The sequence below is a fragment of the Fusarium falciforme genome, chromosome 7 (assembly GCF_026873545.1).
Source record: "Fusarium falciforme chromosome 7, complete sequence".
In the NCBI taxonomy this organism is placed as follows: domain Eukaryota; kingdom Fungi; phylum Ascomycota; class Sordariomycetes; order Hypocreales; family Nectriaceae; genus Fusarium; species Fusarium falciforme.
Genome location: NC_070550.1, coordinates 2,155,448 through 2,174,520, shown reverse-complemented (window position 1 = coordinate 2,174,520; position 19,073 = coordinate 2,155,448). Strand labels below are relative to the sequence as shown.

The 19,073-nt window shown below is 51.6% G+C and overlaps 8 protein-coding genes across 8 annotated transcripts; 5 read left to right on the top strand and 3 right to left on the bottom strand.

Annotated features, from left to right (window-relative positions):
* Positions 1–1,355: 1,355 nt before the first annotated feature.
* On the top strand, positions 1,356–2,015 carry NCS54_00929100 (Hypothetical protein; the record flags this gene model as incomplete). Its single annotated transcript, XM_053154643.1, has 1 exon — positions 1,356–2,015. The coding sequence occupies one exon, from the start codon at positions 1,356–1,358 to the stop codon at positions 2,013–2,015; it is 660 nt and encodes a 219-aa protein (XP_053010618.1).
* Positions 2,016–3,527: 1,512 nt separating this feature from the next.
* Positions 3,528–5,033, top strand: NCS54_00929000 (FAD-binding PCMH-type domain-containing protein; the record flags this gene model as incomplete). Its single annotated transcript, XM_053154642.1, has 1 exon — positions 3,528–5,033. The coding sequence occupies one exon, from the start codon at positions 3,528–3,530 to the stop codon at positions 5,031–5,033; it is 1,506 nt and encodes a 501-aa protein (XP_053010617.1).
* A 543-nt stretch (positions 5,034–5,576) lies between these two features.
* On the bottom strand, positions 5,577–6,980 carry NCS54_00928900 (SGL domain-containing protein; the record flags this gene model as incomplete). The annotated part of the gene is made up of 5 exons (XM_053154641.1): positions 5,577–5,962; positions 6,013–6,222; positions 6,273–6,380; positions 6,434–6,776; positions 6,825–6,980. The coding sequence occupies 5 exons, from the start codon at positions 6,978–6,980 to the stop codon at positions 5,577–5,579; spliced, it is 1,203 nt and encodes a 400-aa protein (XP_053010616.1).
* A 1,471-nt stretch (positions 6,981–8,451) lies between these two features.
* NCS54_00928800 (Hypothetical protein) lies at positions 8,452–9,531 on the top strand (the record flags this gene model as incomplete). The annotated part of the gene is made up of 1 exon (XM_053154640.1): positions 8,452–9,531. The coding sequence occupies one exon, from the start codon at positions 8,452–8,454 to the stop codon at positions 9,529–9,531; it is 1,080 nt and encodes a 359-aa protein (XP_053010615.1).
* Positions 9,532–9,997: 466 nt separating this feature from the next.
* NCS54_00928700 (Amidohydro-rel domain-containing protein) lies at positions 9,998–11,452 on the bottom strand (the record flags this gene model as incomplete). Its single annotated transcript, XM_053154639.1, has 1 exon — positions 9,998–11,452. One exon carries the CDS (start codon positions 11,450–11,452, stop codon positions 9,998–10,000), a length of 1,455 nt encoding a protein of 484 aa, XP_053010614.1.
* Positions 11,453–14,107: 2,655 nt separating this feature from the next.
* On the top strand, positions 14,108–15,685 carry NCS54_00928600 (Hypothetical protein; the record flags this gene model as incomplete). Its single annotated transcript, XM_053154638.1, has 4 exons — positions 14,108–14,793; positions 14,845–15,154; positions 15,207–15,311; positions 15,377–15,685. 4 exons carry the CDS (start codon positions 14,108–14,110, stop codon positions 15,683–15,685), a joined length of 1,410 nt encoding a protein of 469 aa, XP_053010613.1.
* Positions 15,686–16,475: 790 nt separating this feature from the next.
* On the top strand, positions 16,476–17,366 carry NCS54_00928500 (Lactamase-B domain-containing protein; the record flags this gene model as incomplete). Its single annotated transcript, XM_053154637.1, has 1 exon — positions 16,476–17,366. One exon carries the CDS (start codon positions 16,476–16,478, stop codon positions 17,364–17,366), a length of 891 nt encoding a protein of 296 aa, XP_053010612.1.
* Positions 17,367–17,499: 133 nt separating this feature from the next.
* On the bottom strand, positions 17,500–18,881 carry NCS54_00928400 (Peptidase M20 domain-containing protein 2; the record flags this gene model as incomplete). Its single annotated transcript, XM_053154636.1, has 3 exons — positions 17,500–17,726; positions 17,783–17,910; positions 17,965–18,881. 3 exons carry the CDS (start codon positions 18,879–18,881, stop codon positions 17,500–17,502), a joined length of 1,272 nt encoding a protein of 423 aa, XP_053010611.1.
* Positions 18,882–19,073: the final 192 nt, after the last annotated feature.

The window sequence follows — 19,073 nt, the reverse complement described above, 5'->3', positions numbered from 1 at the left end:
CCTCAAAGGTCATTCAACCAACTACTGGCTTTGTCGGCTGGCATTCATTTACCCTGGTATAGTCTGCGTGCGTTGAAAATTGATCGCAAATCGAGACGGAAGGTTGGTAGCGGAGGTGCTGGGTGAATGACTACGCTTACAACACAGAGGAGGGGGGGAGTTCCGGGGCTGTGGGTGGAGGGCGGTCGAGATTCCCGTCAGGGTCGAAGGGTTGGGGTTGAGGGGACGGCGGCAGCGCCACCATTGGCAGTAGCCTCGAATCAAGGGAGGACATGTAAATGTTGATCTCAGAAGTTGTTCAACGGACTTTGGTGAACGTCATGACAAGAACGGAGATAAGAATAAGGCCGTCACGGCTGGAAGGGCTAGAACGAAATAGGGGTACTCAAATCGGATACAGCGGTTTGCGAATGCTTCCAAACTGTTGGAGTTTGGGTTCACTGTTGCACTTTATTGCATCTCGCAACTTTGGCGTGGAGGTGACAGAGCTGCCATGGATTACTGAGCATTCTGGTTGCGACTGTGACTCCGCAGTTGCGGAATACTCTCCTATGCAGTGCGAGAATATTATATTTTGCTAGGCTCTTACTTAAATGGAATCCAGAGCACTCTCTCCTGTAGACACTGTAGATACTGTAGTGAATCATGGAGAGTAATGAGAAAGGAGATCATCCAGACATGACGCAACCTGATTATTGATTAAGATGGCAATTCGATTGCCCATCACTCTAATAAGTTCCGGGACCTAAGAAATTAGCGTCCGATCTCTTCGAATCTTTCCGTGCCGGTGTTGGGTTTAAGTTACCGGCCAGGGAAACCTCCGAGTGGAAGATGCTCGGAGTCTTCCGCGCCGTTCAGCCGCAAGAGGCCATCACAAAGGCTGACAGCTTAACACAACTTCTTGGCCCCTTGTAAATGCCATTTCATGTCTATGATTGTTGTATATCTCAACTTTCGTCATGTTCAGTCACCGTAAGCAGCCAGGATAGCATGTAGACCCAGCGGGTCCACGGCACGGCAAGCATCCCCCGCCATCACCATCATTTTTTTATCATTGATGCGATATCCGTTCAAGCCAGTCAGCAGCCGACCGCTCCGGGGAGTTGCAGAGGGAAGCTCCGTTCCGTTGGTTGTCAATCAAGTTTGTTGACATCTTGTCTGGCGGACCTTCTCGAGAGAAGTTCTATGGGAAGATGAGAGACAGAAACATCTATATAAGGGGGTCGTTGAACGGCATAGGAAGCAATTTCATCTCATTAACACTTCAACGCTTTCATCAGACAATCACAAAGCATCTTCATCACATACACAACGCTCATCACATCAGTCCCTCTCAATCTTTCATCACCTTCATTATGCTTCTCAACGCCGTTCTTGTCAACGCCTTACTGGCGATGACTTCTGTCTCAGCTCTTCCTAGTCCCAACACCAAGCATTCAAAGCTTGCCGTTCGTGGTGACGACTACGACGATGGCTATGATGACGGATATGGCTTCAAGGTCAAAGTCCGCGACGATGATGATGACGACGGCGACGACGACGATGATAAGAAGCTGAGAGTCCGTGGTGGTGACTACAATGACTACGACGACGACGATGATGATGATGATGACGATGATTATTACTCCAGAAAGGTCCGTCGTGACGATGACGATGATGGAGACGATGACGACGACGACGACGATGATGATGATGATGATGATAAGAAGCGAAAGTTGAAGGTCCGCGGCGGGGACTACAACGACAACGACGACTACGATGATGACTACGACAACGACTACAAGTCCGACAAGAAGATGAAGTTGAAGCCTCGCATCATCCCCCAGAACTGTGGTCTCGGTGCCTACTTTGGAAACGGACGATGCATCTGCCGAACAGTCGGTTGGATTTACGACCCCGTCTTCCGCGGATGTCATCTCGACTGCGGTCCTACTGCTTTCTGGAGGGGTAACAGCTGCTTCTGTCGCCAGCCCGGTTTCCGCTGGGATCTCCGAAGCCGTCGCTGCATTCGCTAGACGGATCATCTCAGATGGTGTTGATTTTGGGAGGTTTTGGACACTTGGGTGTTCGGGTTGTCGTTCCTTTAATGTTCATGATTGCGCAATCATAAGGGCTCAACTGGGAAATTGAATGGTGGAAAGTTGGATAGGAGTCACTCTTTGGTATCCGGATTGTTGTTATCTTCTTAATTAATTCACTTACTTTCCTTAATCTTCTTGAGCTTTCTCGCAACGTGATCAACATTGTCCCTATCTATGAATGTAAAGCTTCTCCTGACACCCAGTAATTATCTCTTATATCTCAGGTCGGAATGTTCTCCGGACCATTGATGGCATGTGCTGTAGCCTAAGTCATGAGCTCTGTGTGAATTTAGGAATGTAACTACCAGGACTGTTTCGGTGTTGTTGCTGGTGTCAATAATGTAATATCTCAAAATGAAGTTCTCAACAACTATAACAGACACAACCATCTACACACGTCAGGATGGCCGGTATCGTCGTTCTCGAGGACGAGGTTGTTATGAGTGTATTAGCATTTGACCCTCTCGATCTCCCACCCTAGACCTTGATCTGGTCTTGGCGAAGTTGGGATGGGCACTTCTGGTACCGCCTTTGAATACACTCTTGCCCTAGTTTTTGCCACTGGCGAAAGATCTCGTTACTGTATCCCCTCTCGGCTCATCTACCTGACTCTGCTTTGCTCACCTCATAACAACACGATCTTGGGATGGATGGACTCTTGATCCCTTGTCCACTTTGTAGTAACTTCCCGGACCCCCACTTTCTGCTCGGCACCAAGAAACACAGCCACGACTTGGCCTCAGACTGACGTACCACCTATTTGCTCTCTGATCGACAGTCCCAACACTCAGGATGACCCTGCCCATCGACCATGCCTGCTCAACTTCCAATTGCTCACCCATAATGCATGCATGGGAAAGAATGTGGGACTTGTAGGACCTCGGCTCCCACAAAGACTTGATGATAAAGCAGCGTGGGGGTAAGTGAGCCGGTTCTTGGCTCGATCAAGCTACACAAGACAAAACGAGCAGGTAAACAGAAGGAATGTTTGTTCGGAGTGGATTCCTCCGACCCAACGCCGGGCATCACGGAGATTAAAGGGTCCTTCTGCCTTAATTCAAAACGTCATTCCGAATAAGCTTATTCGAGAGCTCTTCCGCATGAGGAAAAGAGAGGTTGCATTGAAGCATTTGCGCACCAATTACATGGCTCAAGCGGTCCCGACTTGCCAGATAAGGTGTGGCTTAGACAGGGGACCTACTAAACAGGGAACATGCCATTAAACTGATAACTTTATTTTTCTGTCATGAGGTCCTCACGGTAGTCGAGAAAGGACAATTACCGACGGAAAGGTTCTTCCGTAGTTGCCGCGCGATGGGACAAGCGGTTTCACTAGAAACGTGTCTTGGGACACAAGGCCAATGCGGAAGCGCTATAAGAAGATGATCATCGCGATCAACCCACCCTCTTGTTTCCTAGTCCTCAATTCCTCCTCGATCTTCCAAAATGGATGCCCCACGCTCCCTCCGGCGCCTCGTCGTCGCGTCAATCCTTTCTCTTGCCGTTGGTCAAGATACCAACAAGGGCGCTGGGCTCAACAGCTGTCTGACTGCTGCCGGTGTTCGCAGCATCGTCGAATCCGATAGCACCTGGGCTACCGAGACTACCCAGTTCCAGAAGCGCCTCAAGCCCGACCCTGCCTGCATTGCCTTCCCTGAGAACCGCGATGAAGTCGCTCTCGCACTCGAGTGCGCCCGCAAGTCCTCCGTGAAGGCCAATGCTCTTGGACCTGCGCACTCGTTCCAGGGCAATGGCTTCGGTAACCCTGGAAACTTGGTCATCAATATGGCTGCTTTCGACGATGTCAGCTACAACACCAAGAGCAAGCTTTTGACGTTTGGTGGTGGTACCCATGTCGGTCCCGTCCTCAAGTACCTCTGGGATACTGCTGGCCGACACATTCCCCACGTTCGTGGTGCCCACGTCGGTGTGACCGGCTCGACTATCGGAGGAGGTTACGGTAGTACTTCTCGCCATTTCGGCACACCCATGGATAGCATCGTCGAGGTTGAGTACATGCTGTACAACGGCACCATTATCAAGGCTGGCAAGGGATCCGACCTCCTTTGGGCTGCTCAGGGTGCTGGAGCTTCCTACGGTATCATCTTGTCCATGACAACCAAGACCTACAAGCCCGAGTTCCAAAAGGCCATCAACTTCACCGTTGGTATCGGGAGTGTCACCCCCGAAGCCGGTGCCAAGGCTCTCGTCGCTATCCAGAACTTCGCCACTAGCAAGCATTGCCCCGATGAGCTCGCTCTCCGCTGGAGTCTGAGTGCTCCTCCCTATACCGGCAGTGGATACTTCTATGGCAACCCCAACAAGTTCGACAACATTGTCAGGCCCCTTGTGAAGGAGCTCAAGGCCATCAGCCCCGACTTTTCTCTCAACAAGACTGTTCTTCCCTGGTGGGATCTAGAAGTCGCCGTTGCTGGCGCCGGCATGAACTCACCTACTGGAGGAAGCCTTGGTGGCCGAGCCTTCTATACTCAGGCTCTGACCACCACTACCGACCACCCCTTGACTCTTGAGCAGGCCCAGCTTCTGTTCGAGAGCACCACCCTGTCCTTCAACCGAACCGACCTCCGAAAGTCAGGCTTCCTGGATCTCTGGGGCGGTATCTCCCGCAACATCAAGGATAGCGATACTGCCTATGCCCACGGGAAGAATCTCTGGTTGATCCGTTGGGAGGCCAACTCGGTCGACGTCAACAACTACCCCGACGACGGCCCCGCTTACATGAAGGCTCTTATTAAGCCCTTCGAGGACTCTCTGGTCAAGGGCGGAGCTGCCCTCCGCGGATTCGTCAACTATGCTGATACTGAGCTTAACGAGGAGGAGTGGAGCTCGCGTCTGTACGGCGCCAACTATGAGCGTCTTAAGCAGATCAAGGCTGCTGTTGATCCTGAAGGACTGTTCACCAACCATCAGCAGTCCATTCCCTTGCCATAGAGGATGTGGCCGAGATAGAACGGTTGATTTTGGAGTTTCTTGTACATGATTTAAAGAAGAATGATAGATAGAGACAAAAAAGAAAGTGGTTGCACGTCCAATCATCTCCCGCCTTGGCTCCTTGACACTTCCATAAACCCCGTGGCCTATTGATCATGCACTCTAAATTGACACCAGTGTACATGCGTCGATCTGAAGATCGACATCCAAGTCCCTGCCAACTCGCTAGCAGTACTTGATCTAGGATACTGATCGGCTCTGAGAGGGGATCCTGTGGCAACCGCAGATGTGACGTCCCCGCGGGCTCCACGGGCAACTCTGAGGCACGTGCTTTTAGTCCCGCAGAGGTAGCATAAGTATTAAGACGATCATTATGTTATGCAGACTTGTTTTAATTGCGATTTTCACACACTACTCATCAGATGGTCAATCAGAGGTTTGCATCCAGAGGGATCGGCAAAGCTTAGGCTAGTCGTTTATTCAGGCAGAATCATTGGTACTACCGAGCCTAACTTGTCTATTCTATACATCCCGCATTTCGCATTACTCAATCTTCACGCCAGAAGCAGCAAGGGTGACGTAGAACAGCTTAGTCTGACCAGTAATGATCATGCGTCCCTTGCCGGCAAACTGGAAGTTGGCAGCAACAGCGCCCGTGTAGATCTTGCCGATCAGCTTGCCAGAGGGGTTCCAGACATGGACACCATCACCGCAGCCAGAGTAGACGCGGCCAGCAGAGTCAGTGTGGACACCGTCGGGGATGAAGCTGGCAGTGTAGGCAAAGGTCTTGCGGTTGCCCCAGGTGCCGTCGCTGCTCACGTCGAAGGAGTAGAGGGAGGCGGGGGCCGAGAGGTTACGGCCGTAGAAACCGAGGGCGATACCGGTGTCGGTGACGTATGCCTTCTTGCCATCAGGGGAGAAGGTGAGGCCTGTCTGGGTTAGCAGGTTATTTGTCAATGGAGTTGAGATGGAAACTAACCGTTGGGCAGAGCAAAGTCGTCGGCAGCGACGGCAACGGCACCAGTCTCAAAGTTGTAGCGATAGACCTGGTTGCGGAGACCAGGAGGAGGGCGGAAGTCCTGGAGGTAGCCGTAGAGAGTGTCGGTGAAGTAAAGCTCCTTGTTGCGGGGATGGATGACAACGTCGTTGAGGGAGCTGAACTGACGGCCGAAGTAGTTGTTCAGAAGGACTTGGCGATTGTTAGCAGATGGGCTGGCAGTGTCGCTCTGAGATGCTTACCAGTGGTGTTGTATGGAGGGTTGGGGTTCATCAGGTAAAGAGCCGAGGTGATGTCGTCACCCTGGCCCTCTCCGGCAAAGACAATGTTGCCCTTGTAGTTAGTGCCACCTAGAACGATGAGTTAATATATCATTACGTTTTGTGTGACTGAGAAAACATACCGTTGGGGTTGATGACCTGGGGATTAGAAGGGACAACAGTAACTGTCACCTCATCCAGCTTGCCCTTGCGCACAGCCTCAGCCTCCTTGAGGGAGATCTTCTGGATGATGGAAGATTTGTTCAAACCAGTACCCGCAGCAGGGGCGCCGGCGTTCTGAACGAAGAAGACTTCATCCTTAGGGGCATGCCAGACGACAGCCTCGTGGAAGATGGGATCCGTGTCAGAGGTAGCGATGAGGGTCAACGACGGATCAGAGCCAATGACGTCGAGGAACTCATCGTCGTAAATGTGGAAGGGCTTCTCCAGGAGAGACTTTTCAGTCACACCAGGCCAAATAAAGGTCTATTCACATGTAAGCAAGGCTGACTGATCATCGGATAGACGACATACAGTCGAATCATTGGCCTCGGCGGGGGGGAGAACGTTCTCGAGAACGTTGAAGCTCTTCCAGTCAACGACCTGGGCCGTAGAAGGAACTTTTGCGGCAAGACCCAGTCCCGACTGGACGAGGGCTCCGAGGGCAACCACAGCGAGAGAGGACGACATGGCAAATGTGTGGGATTGATTGGAGCTTGTGGCGTGAGGAGAAAGCTTGCTTCATGCAGGTTCGAGGCAGGTGGCTTAAATACAAGAGGTAGAGGTTGCTGCGCGAGTGTTGATCCTTACCGGTTTTAAAATTGCTAGATCGGAGTTCGATATGGATTCATTCTAGTGTGCATGCAAGGACCTTTCATCACGGAAGCATAGACGCACTGGACAAGGTTGACTGTATGCAGGTACGGAGCATCCGGAGTTGAGCTGTGGAGCTCAGCTGGTCAAGCTTGAACTCAAGCTTACAGTCTGCTTATCGTTAAGGTTCAGGCCCCCTGCTCGCTAGTCATTTTCAAAAGTTCAGTCCCTGCCCTCGTACGAGGTGACGATTTCGGGCAGGTGTCAGAATGCTACGTCGCCGGGATGGCGTAAACGCCTCGGCTCCACAATCGGCTTTGACAAGCGGCTCGGCGCGGGAGTCTGAGCTGAGTCGATCTACAGTTGCGTTAGAAGGCTTTGAGGGTTTGGCAAGAGGCCACTTTAATGGGACAAAATGAACCTTGTGCGTAACTGGCCAGATTGATCAAGAGGTTGCCCATAGCTTCTGAATACACGGATGATCCTGTCAAGCCCTGACAGAAATTATCACGACATCCCTTAATCATTACCGGTTCCATACTAGCTCGTTCATCCTCCATTCGGAAGATCGCGGTCAAATACCCGTTAGTGCCGCCTGGGGTAAGCAGGCGTATGTATGGATACCGACGGTTTCTCCGAAATGGGCACGGGGGAAAAAAAGTATAAAGAGCATGACGCTCGGGGCAACACCTTTGGAGTAGCTCTCCCCGGGATGATGAGCGCGGCTGTGGGGAGAACGGAGGTCGATCCCCCTCGAGTCTGTGCTTGCGCTTCTCGAACAGGTGGCCCCTGAACTGAACTTTGCAACATGCCGGTAGCCAGGTTCATGGGAGTCTAGATGCGATAAGACTCGAGAGCAAAAAGAAATGAAAACCCGAACCCGAAGCCCAGGGAACCATCTGGAAGGATTATCCTCCGTGTCAACATGCAACACTTTCTCCCAACGGCCTAGCCTCTCCATTTTAAAGTTTATACGTGCTTTTTCTTGCCAACGGAGCCCCTTAGAATAAGCAGAATGGGGCAAGGTGGAAACTCTAATTCAACCCACGACCAGGGGGTTTCAACACCATGCATCAATTTACGTCAAGGATCTCCTCGTGTCGAGTAACAGCCTTAACAGGATGAATGTCTTTCGGCCAATGTTGCCGGATCGTCGTGATGAGCATGTTCTGCGTGCCAAGCGACTGGCACTTGCTGTCAAATGGACGCCCCCTTGTTGGCCCTAAAATGCCATCTCTGCTACTTCTGGTTCTGATCTCCCTCTCATCCCCGTGCACTCCGTCTTCCCGCCAACAGCACTCGCTCTCTATGCTTTGTACCCAAGCAGGGGCACGACCAACAGCCCAACATGGCCGAGATTAACCTCAACACCAAGAACGGCGTCGTCGCCGTCGTCATCTGCGTCTTCCTTAGCATCGCCTACTACAACGTCCTCGAGCTCAACGTCCACATCCTCACGTCCTTCAAGAAACGTCGTGGCCTCTACTTCTGGAGCTTCGTCATTGCGACATGGGGTATTGCGTTCAATGCTACTGGGTATCTGTTCAAACACCTGGGCGTCGTGGCGCAGCCGCACGTCTATGCGACTCTTATTCTCATCGGCTGGTGTTCGATGATTACGGGGCAATCGGTTGTGCTGTACTCGAGGTTGCATATTGTTATGCATAATCAGAAGTGGCTGCGGTTGGTGCTGTACATGATCATCTTCGATGCTGTCTGGCTGCATCTGCCCATCATTGTCTTGGTCTATGGTTCTAACTCGGGGAACCCGGGACCCTTTGTGAAGCCGTACGACGTTTTCGAAAAGATCCAGTTGAGTGTCTTTTTTATCCAAGAACTCATCATCTCTGGTCTCTACGTGTGGGAGACTACCAAGCGGCTCAACCTCGAAAAGAGTATCGGCAACACTCGAACCCGGACCGTCATGAACCATCTAGTCTACGTCAACGTTATCGTCATCCTACTCGATGTAACTATCCTCGCCCTCGAATTTGCGAACCTATACAGCATCCAAACCGCATGGAAGCCGCTCGTTTATAGCATCAAGCTCAAGCTCGAATTCAGCATTCTCAACCGCTTGGTCGAGCTGACCCGTGGCGGAAGAGGCGGCAGCTCCTACACTCGCAGTCAGGGAGCTCACGATGTGGCGCTGGAGACTTTCAATGGCGAAAGATCCAGGCATGTTACTGGAACTGATGGGCAGACAGCCCCCGAGTATGAGGTTCGAGTCGGAAAGGGAGATCAAAATCACGGAGGTTCACACACCCACGGCCCTGATTCCTACATGAAGACGACCGAAATCACTGTTCACACCCATCGACGACGGAGTAATAGCGATCGGGATAGCGACAGTATCCGGGGGGCACCGGACAAAGCAAACGGAGATGCATCATCTACATCATCCGAAGTCCAGTTTGCAAGATATTAGGAATAGCAGGCATATCTTGGCCACGGCCCTCTCTTGTCTCGCAGTAGTATTTTTGTTATAATAACGACCGCTTTATCTTCACCACCTACGTGTTGACCCATTCATCCATACCGCAAGGCGCCTCACTCTGGAAGCCTTTGAGCCGAGCATGTCTTTACCCTACCACCTTTTCGGCCACAGCATCAAAGGGTCTTCCATTAGAGCCTTGGCTTGGTCTCTAGCCCATCTATACTAAACAAGACTAAGAGTGACACTAATCGTCTGGGCTGTGTTCTGAGCCTAAGAGGACCCTGCATCCGTGCTTCCCGCGGCCCAATGCCGAGAGGCGTATTCAGCTGCAACTGAGTCGGGTTCCAGCGTCCGGCGTTCCAGGGTCAACACAAGCGGCAGGAGAAATCGTTAGCTTAAAACTACTTGTGTACCATTCAATGCATCATCGAGACTAGATTAATCAGCGGCATTATCATCACAACTTGACAGCGCTCATCCAACGCTCCCGTGCGGCCTCCAAGTCATGCCCCGCTGCCTCCGTCTTGATGGCTGCCGCACGATGGCGCATTTGATCCCTCAATGGTTCCCAATCTGCCACAAGCTTCCCATTCCGCTTCTTCACTTGACCATTCACAATGACAGTATCGATATGCCCCACAGAAGCATTGAAGACCACAGCCCCGGTAGCACTCGCGACGGGGCTGCTTTCAATGTCGTTGCACTTAATCATGACCACATCTGCTTTCATCCCAACAGCAAGATGGCCAACCAGGTCGTCAATCCTCATCACTTCGGCTCCACCAATGGTCGCCATTCGTAAAACCTCCGAGGTTTTGCGCGACACAGTGACTGGTACGCGCTTCTCATTCTCCACAGCACGCTGTGTCTGCAAAGCGAGTCTCATCTGTGCGATAAAGTCGTTTCCCTGATTTGACGTGATGTCGATACCCAAACCCGCTCGGCACCCTCCGTCGCGAGCTCTGAAGGCAACAGGGAACCCCATGCCCATCTGAAGTTCAGTGTCGGGGGTGCTCACAACGCCCGCTCCTGAAGTTTTAATTTCGCCTATCTCATTGTCGGTGAGAGAAGCCCCGTGAGCGAAGACGAGGTCAGACTTCAGTTCGCCTGCGTCTGCAAGCTTCTGCACAGTCTGCTTGTGTAAGAGATCCATGGGGCCGTGGGCGACATGCATAGTGACGATGCGAGCCCCGAGACCGCGGGCTTCGGCAATCTCGCGGGCTGTGTCGTCAAACTCCTGCACTTCCACCTCGTTAGGCGCAACGCCAAATGTCAGAAGCTGACGCCCCGGATGATTGTCCCCAAAGTATTTCTCCCGAATTCTCGCGGCGTCGGCGAGTCGCTCCGAGTGCGTGAACGCTGCTGCTGCAGAAGCTCCAGAATCATCACTAGGGGGGTTCGCGTAAAATCCGTAACAAAATGTCCCACGGATACCGGCGTCCTTGAGCGCTTTTACAGCCGCATCGGCGTGATCTGGAGAATTGATGATGTGGCAATGGTCCAGCACAGAAGTGATGCCGTTATTGAGCAGGCTCAGCGCACCGATGTAGGTTGACAAGTACACATCTTCGGGCGTGAAGAGGCTGCCGTACACACTCCGCATGCTGATCATGTAGTCGAGCAATGACCAGTCAGTAGCAACGCCACGGAGCATCTGCTGCCACATGTGATGGTGACCATCGACAAAGCCTGGGATAACAATCGAGTCCATACCATCGATGACTTCCCCGGTTAATCCCTCCGGCTGAGGGAGATTCTTGCCCAAGGCGGCGATGCGGTCTCCTTGGACGAGAATATCGCAGTTTTCGAGAATATCCTCCTCAGAGTTGACAGTGATAATAGTCGCTCCTTTGATCAGAATAAAATCGCCTTGTCCGGAGGGGGAAGTAGAGGTCTCGCTGGATGATGCCATATTGCCAACTATGAGAAGCAATGCTTGATTTTCTAGGAACTTGATAACTGGAGATGGCATCGAGTTATATAGATAACCCCGCCTCGGACTGTTGTCAAAACAAGCAAGCTAGGCTCACGTCATCTTCTGAGGATCGAATAAGATCGTATCAGTTGGGCTTAAAGCTGACGCCGAGCTGCAAGCAAGCATAACATGACGACGATTTCTGCCTTTATTGGCATAGAGGTACGTCAGCTCAATGCAACCATGACAGTGAATCCGAGACTGAGCCCGAGAGTACCTGTCATCAAGTCACTATATCGCAATCTGTGCCACGCTTTATGTTTAACTCTACCATCACCATCGGTGCCATCTTACCCTGTGCCGCTGCAATTGTCACCGCGGGGGCCTCCGTTCTGGCGAATTAGTGAAGCCGTCCTTCAACGATTAGTCAGCTTCCGTAGCTCAGTTGGTTAGAGCGTCGTACTAATACTCCATCAGAGTGTTCTGTAATGCGAAGGCCTCTGGTTCAAGCCCAGGCGGGAGCACTGCTCATCCATTTATTTTTGATGGTACTTTTATCGCTTCCTTGTTTTTATCCAAAATGCCCTTGGTTCCGTGGATCTGCCTTCTTTTTGAACTCAAGTTCCTGCAGATGTATATTCAGCATGATATTTCTTAAAGCCTCGTAGATGGAGTCATTCCAAGTGCATACGAAATAGATCCGTCTTTGGCAACGCCTCTTACGATCGCTAGACAACTTTTTAAGTAACCATTTTCGCTGCTAGAATTGGGATCGTGCCCCAATTTCCTCGTTCTTATGGCCTGTTCCCTAGAGTTTAGCCTGGTTGTGTTCCCCCGGCTTGACTATGGACAAATGACACATATACTTTTGCTGGAGTTCTGCCATGCATACTATCTCCGTGACCGTACACTCAAGTTTTTGCAACAGGCCGAAGAGTCATAGACCGAAAAGTCTGCTCTCAGGAGCGTTATAAAATGACCCGTCCTGCTCCTGTTGCCCGAGTGAGCTTCACCCCTTAATCGACACATGGCAAGTCCCTTACAACCACACCTCTTCCATCTTTTTCTCTCGTCCATCAAGACCTGACTCAATCATCCCGTTCATATAAAAATGCCAGACACCTTCCACCTCTTCCCTCAGCTCCCATGGGAATTGAGAGAGCTGATTTGGGGTTTTGCACCGCATGCTGGAAGGATACTACATTAGCGCCAGTCTTGGCTACATGTACCAAATCTTTAACGTAAACGAGCTGTGTTATGGATGTGTGGAGCCAGCAAACCTCCCAGCTACGTTACTTTCAGTTACAGGATGTAGGTTTGGGACTTATGCTTGTTAGATTTCAAGATGGTCTGCCTTCGAGATGACTGATGTAGAATTCAAGGAATGGAAGTAGGGGCGTTCTGGGGCCGTTCCTTCGGTCCTCCCGTTGATAAAGGATTCCCATAACGGCCCTACCTGATCCTACTATCTTGTCCAGAACCATAGCCTATACTACCTACCAGACATGGTTAAAAGGGTCTTCTATTTTGTTTATGTGGTTCCAATCACTTGGCGAAAATCGAATCATCCCCTTCACACAAGCTCCAAGGCTTGGACAAAATGTAGGCGGTTCAGGCCACAAGCTCATGAATCTGACCAGAGAAAAGTGAATGGTAATTGCAAAAACTTGGAGAACAACCTCACATATTGGACTCTTCATTCTGCGTTTTGTGTAGCCAGGGTCACTAGGGTTCTGGTGAGACTACGTGCTTGTTCCACCTCATCTAGGATTCTAAACTGGCATCAGTTGACAAGGGGCGATTTGACAGTCGATCGGTATTCAAGTCGAGAAACTTCGCCTAATTCCGGCTCCATTTAGGTTGTCACTCTAAGGAGCGGCACATGACAAGGCATGCTGGGAAACAGCTTATATGACTGGGGTTCTACTGCAGATTAGCTCTGAAGTGGGTGTTCCAGAGTATACCCAGTAAGACTGATAAGCTTGGGCACGTGTAACGCAGATCACGAGATTTCACCAATGCCATCCACAAACGCAAGATTAAACTAGAAGGTTAATGGCATTCCTTGTATGGACCTTGGTTCATTTAACTATGCTTCAACAATTAACGTTGATCCTTGAAACAAAGCGCTCCTGCGAGACGAACTCGAGTCAGCACTTAAGTTAATTGAGTGACCGATAGTATGGGACGACGCCGAATCGTACCTTGACCAATCACTAGTGAGAGACCGAGTCGAAAGAGGCAATTGACTGGACCCTGGGAGCCGAAGGATCAGCCTTGTCGCCCGGGCCGTAGTAGAAGGATCTTTTTTTGGGATCCTTGGAGCATGCTGCCGAATCCTTCAGACCTTAATCAAATCCTCTACACATAGGCGCTTAGGGATTGTCGGCACGGGGATATGCTCCAAGAGTTCTATTCGCTTGAGCGTATGGTAGAGCCAGTTTAATGGTCTTCTTATCTGGAGATCCTAGGAAAGTTGCTCATTGGGCGACATACGCATCAGTCGCAACTACTGAGCTTTCAAAGATGCCTTCAAAAGTATAAAGAGAAACCGTGGCCATCTGCCATTGAATTAACACAATCACCATCACTTAACTTCGCTTGATTTCCATTCGTTCAACTCTTATACATTCCTTACAAACATTCCTTACAATGAAGGTTTCTTCATCTTTCACTCGTTACGCGCCCCTTCTCGCCGCCACCAACGGCTTGGTGCTCGGTGCCCCCAGCGGCAACGGCAAAGTCCGCCGCCAGGACCTCTCTGACCCAGCCAACGCTGACTGCACTGGACTTGGCGACTTCATCGACAGCCAGGTGACTGTCGGCAACGATAATGGCGGCGTTTACACCTGTGTCGGTGGCTGGAGCCACGGCGCTTTTCCCACGGAGATCGAAGCCCGCGCTGATGAGAACATGCTCCGCTGGATCCGTGTTCGCTTTACTGACGGCTCTGAGCGTGAAGTTGGCACCAAGCCTGACCTTGACTGGCACAAGCGAGAGGGCAAGGTTATCTGGGACCCTTGGGTAGACACCTTCTCTCAGTTCATCATGTACGACCACGGTTGGGGCGGTGGTCTCGGCCGTCTGGTCTTCCGTCTCAACTCTTGCCCTCGTGACAACTGCGAGGGAGATGCTGGTGGTTGGGTCCCTGATGCTGCTCAGTTTGATGTTCCTCACGGCATTGATGGAAGCGGAATGCTTCTTGGCTTCTCCGTCAAGCACGGCGATGGCATCGATTCGATGACTCCCATCTTCTCCAAGACGGCTGTGGACAGGGTCATTCTCAAGGACCCCGAGTTCGACCCCACCTTTGAACAGCTCAACGAGAAGCCTTTCTCGTAGGTCATACTTGCTTGGCCTTATAGACATACACTGACGTACTTCTCCAGCGAGAGAATGATTGATGCCGTCCAGGTGACCCACGTTCTCGACAACAGAAAGTCAGAGAGCGAGGCCAACATGTGGATTGACTCCTCCATCGCGACAGAGAGGCAGCACAAGATCAGCGAGGTCAAAGAGGAGGGCTCTGAGCACGGTGGTGAGGTAGGCCTCACTGCCAAGGGTGAAGTTTCTTGGAAGGCTGGTGTCCCCGGCTGGGCTTCTGGTGGTAGCAAGGCTGGCCTGGAGGCCTCGGGCAAGTATGTCGGCAAGAAGGTTGAGAAGAAGATTGTTGGTGAGGAGAACACCAACATCATCAAGGTAAGCCATTGCAAATGGATGCCATGGTATCTGATGCTAACACCACCAATAGGAGACTGTTCGCTTCCGTGTCAACCATCTAGTTCCCGGAGGTGGCATGGTCCGATGCATGACCACAGTTCTCCAGAGCCGAGCCAACCTTCGCTTCCGAGCCACGGTAAGTTCAACGCTCTACGTCCTCTTCCTTCACAGAACACCCGCTAATCGTTTCTTCCCCTGCAGCTTGAGAACAAGTTCAAGGACGGCACCTCCTACGAGTACAAGGTCACCGGCCTCCTCGAGGACGCCGACCACTCCGAAGCCTGGACCGAATGTGAGGACGTCAAGCCCGAGGACGTTGGAGGAGTCGAGATTCCCGCCACCGATAACCACCAAGTTGTTGACGGCGATGGTGGCGACCAGACTGAGGACAGCCCAGGTCTCCTTGTTCCTGGCGCTATCACCGAGTCCGGAGTGTACTGCCCTGATGGTACCAAGGTTAGCGACACTGAGATGTCTGACGAGGAGTACAATGCCGCTTGCCCTATTTAGACGGTGGCATCGACGCTTGAAGGTGTAGACTTTCGGGCTTGGACTTTTCTTCGCTGCTCTGTGCAGCAGCTCTCTATCGTCTTCTAGTTCTTTTCTCTTCTCTTTTTTTATCTTACTTCTTCATTCAACATTTTTCTTTCAGCGACGGAGAGTCGGGGCGGCGGGCCATGGGCATCTCGGCTGAAATCCTCGATTCGCCAATAGACACTCCGAGCTGTATTCTTTACTCACATTAGAAAACTAGATCTCTATTATGATAATCGATGACGCTCAAATGTTTCACTTGGCGCTAACTCCACCAAATGAATGCGATGTTATTCATACTCTCTACGCTATGAGCAGACTGAAGCTAGACATTCGGCCTCCACCATCCCCCACGGCTGCGTTCCAAGAAATCGCTCCGTCCCTGTCTTTCCCAGAGTAGACCATTCTCGAAACGAGGCGCGATCTAAAGCGAAGAGTGTCTAGAACATATCAAATGATAACTATTGTTTTTGTCTGATGCCCTTCTTGATCGGCGCTCGGTAGTCGGTACTCGGCATTCGCCTAACCAGTAGCGCGCGCTTTCTTATCCGAACGACCCGACACAAGCTGATCTCATCATCATCAACAGTTTCTATCCCCAATTTCCATTCAGCCTTGCTACAAGAAGTCAGGAGAATTTATTCAGCTGCTGCTACGCGGTGTATCGTTCCCTTCCGTCCAATCTGGTTCATAAGCCACTCCAGCCAATCCCTCCTCATCCGGCCTATCCCAGCATCAGCTGGCAACACCACTCTTATCACTCAAGATGGCTGACGTTTCGGTTGAGTTCATCTCGACTGGCAGGGTCAAGATGAGAGAACCAATGAGCGGACAACCCATCACCAACAGGAACACCACGCTCCGTCTCCTTCGCTCCTTCACAGGGGAGTGGACACCATGGATGCCCATTGGCGTCTTTCTCATCAAGCACCCCGAAGGACCCATTTTAATCGATACCGGAGCCTCGCCTCAATGCATGGAATCCGGCTATTTTCCAATCTTGGGTTATATTGCTACAGTACTCAACCAGCTCGAGGTGGAACCAGAAGACGGTGTCGTGAGCCAAATGGAAAAGCTCGGTGTGCGTCCAACAGACTTGCAAGCTGTGGTTCTTACTCATCTGCATCACGATCACGCTGGTGGCCTGAAGGAAATCGTTGAGGCTGCCCCGGATGTGCCCGTCTACATCAGCACTGCCCACTGGGAGGCCTTCGGAAAGCATCCTTCTTATGCTGCTATGCAAGGCTGTGCTTCCAACCACTGGCCAAAGAAGTTCAATCTGAAGTTGCTGAAATTTGAAGGAGATCCGATTGGGCCATGGAGCCAGTCGGAGTCCATCACAGCGGACGGAGCAGTTGTGGCAGTAGAGACACCGGGGCACGTTCCGGGGCACCTCTCTGTGATTGTGAAAGGCAGCAGCTCAAGTACAGACGATGGTGAGAAGTACTTTATTACCGGTGACGCCACGTACAGTCTGGAGTTGCTGGAAAGAGGGGAGCCGGATGGCATTAACCAGGATCCAATGACCGCGTTTGAGAGTTTACAGCTCATCAAGGAATTTTCCAGGCAGGAAAAGGTGGTCCTGCTGGTTAGTCATGATGTAAATACGGCTGCCAGGTTACGATCAAAGGAGCTGTACCATCCAAAGGAGGAGTGAAGTTATCGGCACTGCGTAACAGCCGTGACGGCAGAGAACATGTACTATTATTTCATCCTATGTGCTATTTTAAACTGCGTTTTCCCGCAGGTTTTGGGTCTTCAAGAACCACGAGACTGTCTCCACGTCGATACTAGCCGCTTCGTCTACGAAAGTCATATTTTACCTTAGCCGCCAGATCCGCATCCTCGAGTATCCTAGTAGCCACCATCGCCATGCCTTTCCCAGCCTCCACAGCTTCTCTATGGGCTTCAGGGGTGCCGGCCGCATCGGCAAAAGCCCGATTATGACAAGGGACTCCAGGGAGCGTGGGGATAGCGAATATGCCGTGGAAGCTTGGGACAACGTGTGAAACGTTGCCTTGATTCGTGCTGTCAGTCATGGGCATTGATGCTAGAGGAGCTAGGGACACTTACCCATGTCTGTTCCTGCTGATGAGGGCTCATCGTCCTCGTAAAGAACATCCTTGGCCAGCGATACCATCTCACTGACGTAAGTCGCGGACAGGGCTTCATTCACCCGCAACTCTTTATACGGTATCGCCCTTCGTCCTCGAGTTAGTGGTGTGAGTCAACAACATGAGATTTTCAAAACATACCGTGTGATTTTTACAGTGCACCCTGACGCTTTAGCGGCGCCGTTTGCACAAGCTTCCACTCTTTCGGATAAGGCGTCGGCTTCGCTGCTGGAGAAGCTTCTCACACCCCAAGCCATCCTCGTATAGTCCGGAATGATGTTTGGGACCTTTCCTCCCTCCTCTATAACCCCTTGTACCCTCTGATGTGGTTTTATCTGCTGCCGAAGCATAGACACCGTTGTGTATGTGCTGACGGCAGCATCCAGAGCGTTTATGCCGCTCCAAGGCTCCTGTCCGGCGTGAGCATTTTTGCCAAAGAACTCCATGCCAAGGCGTCGAGATGCCAGAGTCCGGAATGCAGCAATTCCAGCCTTGCCGTCCTTGACCTGGTGGGCTGGCATTGCGTGACACATGAGCGCCGCAGAGACGTCATCAGAAAAGGCGCCAGCGTCAATGAGCTTGACCTTGCCGCCTCCTCCCTCCTCGGCAGGCGTACCAAGAATGCGGACGCGGCCGGCAATGCCCAGTGCAAGTAGTGCGCTGGCAGCTCCAACAAAGGCCGCGATGGAGGCTGTGGCAATGAGGTTGTGACCGCATCCGTGGCCTATATCGGGAAGAGCGTCATATTCTGCGCAGAAGATGACGAGTCGGCCACCCGAGCCAGCCTCTGCTTCAAAGGACGTATCCAAGCCGTACGCGTGGCGTTGGGCCTTGAACCCTTGAGACTCGAGGAAGTCGGCTATGGTGGCATGGGCAAAGACCTCTTGGTAGCAAAGCTCGGGATGGGAATGGATGCCATTGTTGACCGCCAGTAGGTGCTTGTCCATGGCATCTACAGTGGAAGCAATAGCTCGCCTGGCCATCTGTAGAGACTCATCTGCCTTGCGTTTAGGCGATGTCTCGACATTATGCTGTTGCTGGACAAGTATGGCGGTCATGTCGGACAAATAAGAGATAAGTGATAAACAGTAACAAAGGCAGTCAATCAAGATGGTTAGTCTGGCAAACTTCTTGGCTCAGGGGGCGCCGACGACATCTTTTGTAGTGCGATTACATGATTATGTGAGCCAGCTCAACCTCTCTATACATCAGCAGCGGTAATTTGCCCTATTCCTCCGAGATCGTCCTTT